General features: G+C 48.7%; 1 protein-coding gene across 1 annotated transcript in view; it reads right to left on the bottom strand.

The window, feature by feature from the left end:
* Positions 1 to 5,613, bottom strand: part of UVRAG (UV radiation resistance associated) — a 149,078-nt gene extending 143,465 nt beyond the window's left edge. The window contains exon 1 of the mRNA XM_065417462.1: positions 5,533 to 5,613. Coding sequence (XP_065273534.1) covers positions 5,533 to 5,613 — 81 coding nt within the window. The remainder of the gene's footprint in view (positions 1 to 5,532) is intronic.
* Positions 5,614 to 7,256: the final 1,643 nt, after the last annotated feature.

The following is a 7,256-nucleotide window of genomic DNA, read 5'->3' on the forward strand; positions in this document are numbered from 1 at the left end:
GGTGGTCTGAGATGGTTTGTTTACCTCGAGCGTCCGCACGGAGGTAAACCTAAGTAAACAAAGTGTCCCGGCATGCCAGCTGCTTACCCTGACGGACCGGGACAGCACTGGTGGGGAAATTTTTTGGGGGGAGGGGCGGGGGGGAAGAAGCTGGGAGTCAGGGGAGTAACCCCTGTGACCACCCCCCACATGACCCCATGCCTAGCCCAGGACCCCCACACTCTCCCCATCCCATCCCTTCCCACCTTATCTGGGGAGGATGTCTCTGACCTGGCCGCAGCCTGCTCCGGCGGGCTGGGCTGGGCCGGGCGGCACGGCCGCAGCCTGCCAGCCCCGGAGCTGCAGCTGCTTTGGAGGCTGGGGGGAGAGCAGCGTGGCCAGAAGTGGAGAGACTCTGGCCCCGACTCTTCCCTTCTGTCTCTGCTGACTGTGCTACCTCTCTTTGCTCCCTCCGTTGGGGGGAGGGGCTGTGTCCCACCTCTCCCTCTCTATACCCGTTCATAAGCCGATCCCCGTCTCTGGTGCTTCCCTTTTTTACTAAAAAAAATTCGGCTTATGAACGAGTATATATGGTAAGTCACGTCTGACTTCAGACTGTATGCCCTTCAGGTTAGGGATTGCATTTGATTTTTTGTCAAGTGCCTAGCACATTTTAGTATTTTATTATTAGAGTCCAGAAATCTAGCCAAGTATTTGGATTTATGGGGCCGCTGAGGGAACCCGCAGCTCAGCAAAATAGACTCAGTGGGCTGGAATTCCAGCCATAGCTTTATAAAAGTTATGTTAATTTGTTAAGGTTTGTTTGAACCCAAGATCCAGGGGAATGGTTTAGTAGTCTAAACTTTAAATTTAATATAATCAGACACCTTGGAATGAGAGCTAAATCCCAAAAGGTTCAATTCATCCCTCATTCCTACGAGGCAGCTTACATAATATGTAGCTTACTGTGTTGGGGTCTTTCACATAAAACTTCACAGAGCAGACAGGAGCCGTGCTTTTATGGACATTAAAGATCTTCTGACTCCTTCTACTGTTTTACAAAAAGAATCCTATCTCCTAGTCACCAGAAATTTACTATTCAAAGAGGAGACAGAGAGCCCCAATCCCTGGCAAGAACTTCAGGATACTGATTTATATGTACGGTTGTAATCTAAGAATATACCCTTTACCCCAACCCTCCTGAAGACCATTTATTGTGGTTGTTTTCAGAGTTCACTGCAAGTCTCTAAAAATGATCATGGGACAGCTATAGAATTAGAGGGACATCAATCTTTAATCAATGATCCCCAGAACAAGCTAGAGTAACTATGCACTGACCTCCAGATAGGGGAGAGAAAATTTTTAGGAAGACCCACACAAACAGAAAATGAACTATAGTGAATACATCAACGCATAATGTAAAGCTGAAAAACTAGAGGAAAATTATTACAGTAAGCTGTTACTCAAAATTCAAAAAGTGTGATATTTAAGTTGACTGCATCATATATATATATATATATATATATATATATATATATATATATATATATATATATAATATGTGTGTGACATTTATTACAAGCTAAGTGTTAATGCAGCTGTTTACATAACAAGAAAATTGACTAGAGACAAAACTTGTGGGCCTTCAATTATCATCTCCACCACAGTTCATTAAGATCTCCAAACCTCCTCATACTGAAATCAATGGCAGAATTCTTAGCAATGTCAACAGGAGCAGAAATGGGCCACAGGCTAGATGAAACCATGAAAAGCGGCATTCCTCTCTCTAAATAACTACACATTACGTTCCTTTTGATCAAGAATCAGTAATTAGTACAGCAACTTTCAACAAATCACTTGACTGCAGCGTGACTGGCTCCCAATGTTAAGACTGCATTTTTGTTCAGCTCCTTCCAGCTCAAGTACTGCAAGCCTAGAAGTCTGTCATAGGCTGTCTGAAGGAAGGAATAAGGACTAGAAAGCTTGTTTCAAGCGGTTATGTACCAAGACTAGAGAGATATCTTATGGCCCTCTTGACCCCAGCTAGCTGCTCCATGCATGATGAAGCATTCGGCCACTAGAATGAAGACAACTCAATGGTCCACTTTTCTTTCAGATTAGGAAGTATGTCAGTGTCTACAGTTTTTAGGTTCACTGATCCTGTTCTTTAGCCAAAGAAGAGAAGCTGACATTTTGACAGAATTGTAGGTTAGTTACGTCCTCGAATAGTGCAAACACTACACATGCATATACAAAATTTGGTATATGCAACAATTTAAGCATTTTTTTCTTTACTGGGATAAATAGCTTTGAACTCAGGTCACCATTTCTCTTGTTTGCACAGTTCAAGTGTGGCACTGACTGTTCTAATAAGGCACCAAGTACTGGAACATGAATCAGTAAGTGTATGTGTGCGCTCTGTGCTAGCAGTAGAAAATTTGCCTGAGTTATGTGGGATTGCACTCAGATTTTTCAAGTTATACAAACATTAGAATAAGATACAGCTATTAAGTCAGAATGACTTTCATATTATTTCTCATTAACAGAGAAATGAAAAGCATTTAAAAATATAAGTATCTGTTTGTATTTTTGTCTAGATTTACATTTCAGCTATACAATAAAAACAAAATTGACTGCTCCTTCACCTATGTGCCAAAAACACAGTACAGGCTCAAAAGTTTCACCATTCTTGCCTACTATCATTGTTAGTACTTTTTAAGGGGGAAAGGAAGGAGACATTTGCGGAGTGTTATTGACCACATATGAAAAACATTTTACATCTCAGTCTAAACCATGGGCATCAAGGCCAGATACTATGGTGGGGATGGAAGGCTGGTCTTAAGGTTAAGGCACTGAACCAGTATTCAGGAGCCTTGGTTTCAATTCCAAGCTCTGTCATAGAATTCCTGTGTGTTTAGAATGTAGGCTCTTCAGACCATGGCTTTTACGTGCTTGTATAACGCCTAGCACAACAGGCCTGCAGGCTCATAGATGCTACTCTAATCCTTCTAATATTAACCACCATCACACAAGTGGACCCTCCAAAAATGTGAGCATCAATATCTTTTCATTAGGTCTCTTCCAGATCTTCTGGCAGGGAGCAGTTTTACAATGGAGCTAGTTCTCTCTTCAGTTGATTTTGATGTCTATTGATGTTCTCTGAATCGTGCTTAGGTACTTATTTACAGGCACATAGAACTAAGAAATGCAGTTCCCCTCTGTTCTTTAGCTGTCAGTGACAACTGTAGCAAAAGTAACACACCCAATTCTGAGGATGCAGATTCAAGTCTTATTTGATAGGGCTTCAAAGAAAAAAATTATATATTATATATATATATATAAAAAATTATATAAACAGAAAAGGATAATCTCAGTCGCTAATTATACACACGGACAAAGGTAAGACTTTTGAAGTTTGACTTCTAACATTATACTACTCCAACTCACATTCTGAGCCACTGGGTATGTCCACCGTACAGCCACTGCAGCTGTGTCACTGTAGCATAAACACTTCCTTAGGCTACAGAAGGGGTTTTCCCCACTGATGTTGTTAATTCACCTCTCTGGGGGCAGGTCTACACTACGGGGTTAAGTAGACCTAAGTTATGCAACTCCAGCTATATGAATAACGTAGCTGGAGTCGATGTAGCTTAGGTCAACTTACTGCGGTGTCTACACCGCGCTGGGTCAACAGGAGAAATTCTCCTGTTGACTTACCTTACAGTGGCATGCCGGAGTCGACAGGAGAGTGATCTATGGTCGATTTAGCGGGCGACCCCTGGTAAGCATAGATATGCCATAGAGGCACTAGTTCGGTCAACAGAAGAATTCTTCCTTCAGCTTAGCTACATCTACACCAGGGGTTATGCCAACTTAACTACAGTGCTCAGCACGTGAATTTTTTCACAGCCCTGAACAACGTATCTAGGTGGATCTAATTTTTTTAAATGTGGACCAGGCCTTGAGTTATTCTTAAATAAATGAGCTACAAGAATCTGTATTCAGGAGAAAAAAGCAGGAGCTTTGTTAAATACACACTGCTAAACATTTATATGATTATAACAGAGGAGTTAGGGTTTCTTACTTAACCTTGTTTTAAAACACATTCTTCAAGATTAAAAGGCTCACCCAGTGAACCAACAGCCAAACCAATAAACAAGAAAGATGGGGTAATCGGAAGGAGAGAGTAGGAGGTGGGCAGAGTCTCATCAGTTTTTTAAATAGCAGTAATGGAACCATTTTTACTGACAGACACTCCAGAAAGAGATTTTTTCTTTCCCGGGTTACATTAAAACAATAATATTTGTCCAATCACTGCAAAAAGCATAAAACAACTTAACTTGGGGGTCTTGGAAACAGAAAAGATAGTTAAATGCTGCAACGCCACACACACCTTCAAAAAACAACTGTTTGCATGTTGCCACCTATGCAGCCCAATGAATCTGCCCTGCCCCTCTCAGTGCCCCAGGGATTCCCCTTTCCTTCCCCCTCCCCACGTACCCCAAGGACCTTCCCGCATACCTGCCTCACCAGCATTTTCCCTGCTTACCAATCCCTTAGGGAATGCCCACCTCTAGCACCCACTCACTACCCCTAGCACTCACCCAGCACAGCCACCGGCCCACATCGCCCCCCGCCAGCCCAGCGACCGGCCCCCTCTCGTCCCCCACTCACTACCCCTAACACCGCCCCCCATGCCCCCCCCAGCCCAGCGACCGGCCCCCTCTCGTCCCCCACTCACTACCCCTAATACCGCCCCCCAGCCCAGCCACCGCCCCCCATCGCCCCCCCAGCCCAGCGACTGGCCCCCTCTCGTCCCCCACTCACTACTCGTAACACCGCCCCCCATCGCCCCCCCAGCCCAGCGACCGGCCCCCTCTCGTCCCCCACTCACTACCCCTAGCACCCCCCCAGCACAGCCACCACCCCTCATCGCCCCCCCCAGCCCAGCGACCGGCCCCCTCTCATCCCCCACTCACTACCCCTAGCACCCCCCCAGCACAGCCACCACCCCTCATCGCCCCCCCCCAGCCCAGCGACCGGCCCCCTCTCATCCCCCACTCACTACCCCAGCACCCCCCCAGCACAGCCACCACCCCTCATCGCCCCCCCCAGCCCAGCGACCGGCCCCCTCTCGTCCCCCACTCACTACCCCTAGCACCCCCCCAGCACAGCCACCACCCCTCATCGCCCCCCCCAGCCCAGTGACCGGCCCCCTCTCATCCCCCACTCACTACCCCTAGCACCCCCCCAGCACAGCCACCACCCCTCATCGCCCCCCCCCAGCCCAGCGACCGGCCCCCTCTCGTCCCCCACTCACTACCCCTAGCACCCCCCCAGCACAGCCACCACCCCTCATCGCCCCCCCCAGCCCAGTGACCGGCCTCCTCTCGTCCCCCACTCACCCCCCCAGCAACAGCCCCCCACCCCAGAGACCCTCCTACCATCACCTCCCCCACCGCCGTTACACAGCCAGGCCCTTCCCCGCCAGGACCCCGGACGCCCCTCACCCACCCCGCCCCCGGTCCCCTCTGCGGCCCGGACCCCGGCTACCTGCTGCGAGGGCAGCTCCACATGCAGGGCCCGGCTGCTGGAGCCCGCGGGTAGCGCGGCGGGGCCGACGGCCGAGCTCATCCTCACGGGAGGGCGGCGGCCCGGGAGCGCGAGAGGCGCCTGCGCATCGGCCCCGCGGTCCCTCCACCGCAACCGAGCAGCAAGGGGTTAATGGCGGTAGCAGCACCGAGCCGGGACCGCTCACTGAGGAGCCATATTACCGCAGTGCTAGGAGAGACCCGACCGCTGATTGGCCCGCGGATATAAGAGGTGGGACTCCGAGCGGCCTGGCAGCACAACGATTGGGAGCTGCGGGAGTCAATCAACGTTGCTTTCAGCTAAGCCTCCGCTCTGTCAAGCCGCGGAAAGGTATATGCCTCCAACAGCCTCCTGATTGGGTGAAGTACCTCGGAGGGGGTCCGGACGACAGCAGAGGAGGGCGATGCTGATTGGACAATATGGTTGTAATTGACAGATAGCTGTACCCCATCACGTGGGGACGTGTTTTTATCACGTGAGATGAGAAAAATATTGTTCAGGGTAACGTCTGGGGAGGGAGCCAGTCACCATGGCAACAGAGGAGCTCGTTAGGCTGGCCTGGCCCTGCTTAGGACTGGCCAGGAGCCTCTCCCAGGGTGCAGCAGCCTGCTGTGCACCCTCCTCCCCATCACCTGCTCCCAGCATGCAGTGCACCCACCCACACTGCCTTGTGAGGCATCATTTTAAAAGTCCTGATCTGTTGAACATTAATATCCTGTTGGATTGTACGTACGTGCATTGTACGCGAAGTTATGCAGTACTGCGATCTGAGTTCCTGAAATATGTTGTGAGGTTGGGAGACGCCCACAGCCAACCCATGCTGATGGCCCATTAAAAGGGAATCCACTCTCCCAAGGGCTATCCCAAAGACTTCTCACAGAGAGCACATAGGCAAATGGAGACTGCCTGTCCAAGGGGGGCTGCCTGACCCCCACCTCACAGCAGAAATATTTCTAGCACCTGGGAAAAGGTATAAAAAGAGAGACAGTGACATCATCGCTTGGCCTCACTCCCCCCGCCCACAACTCAATACCTGGAAACACGTCTGGAGGACAAAGACTTTGAACTGGGGGAGGGTGGTCCCAGGCCAAGAAAGAGTTCTAGCCTGTGTATTGAGGATCTGTGACCTGTTTGTACCATCTGCCAGGGTGAGACACTGCTTGATTTAAATCCTGTTTAGTTCATAGAACTCAGACTTAGAGAAAGAAGAAGAAGTGCATCCGAAGAAGTGAGGTTTTTACCCACGAAAGCTTATGCCCAAATAAATCTGTTAGTCTTTAAGGTGCCACCAGACTCCTTGTTGTTTTTGTAGAACTCAGACTGTGAATTTATTTTTATTTCTTAAGTAGCCAACTTTGATCTCTACTCTTGCGACTTATAATCACTTAAAATCTATCTTTCTGTAGTTAATAAATCTGTTTTATATTTTATCTAAAACAGTGTGTTTTGGTTGAAGTGCTCGGGAAATCTCAGCTCAGTTTACAAAGGCTAGTGTGTGTCCTCTCCACATTGAGGGAGGGGTGAACTTAGTTAACTTACACTGATCAGGCTTCTGATCAGTGCAAGATGGTACAGTTCTGGGATACAGGACTGGGGAGCGGGGGTGGAATTGGCTGGAGCCTCTCTATTGTTGCTTCATGAGTGGCTGGGAGATCATTCATGTAACTCAGTTGGATGTGTGTCAG

Source organism: Emys orbicularis, chromosome 1, assembly GCF_028017835.1.
Source record: "Emys orbicularis isolate rEmyOrb1 chromosome 1, rEmyOrb1.hap1, whole genome shotgun sequence".
NCBI classification, from domain to species: domain Eukaryota; kingdom Metazoa; phylum Chordata; order Testudines; family Emydidae; genus Emys; species Emys orbicularis.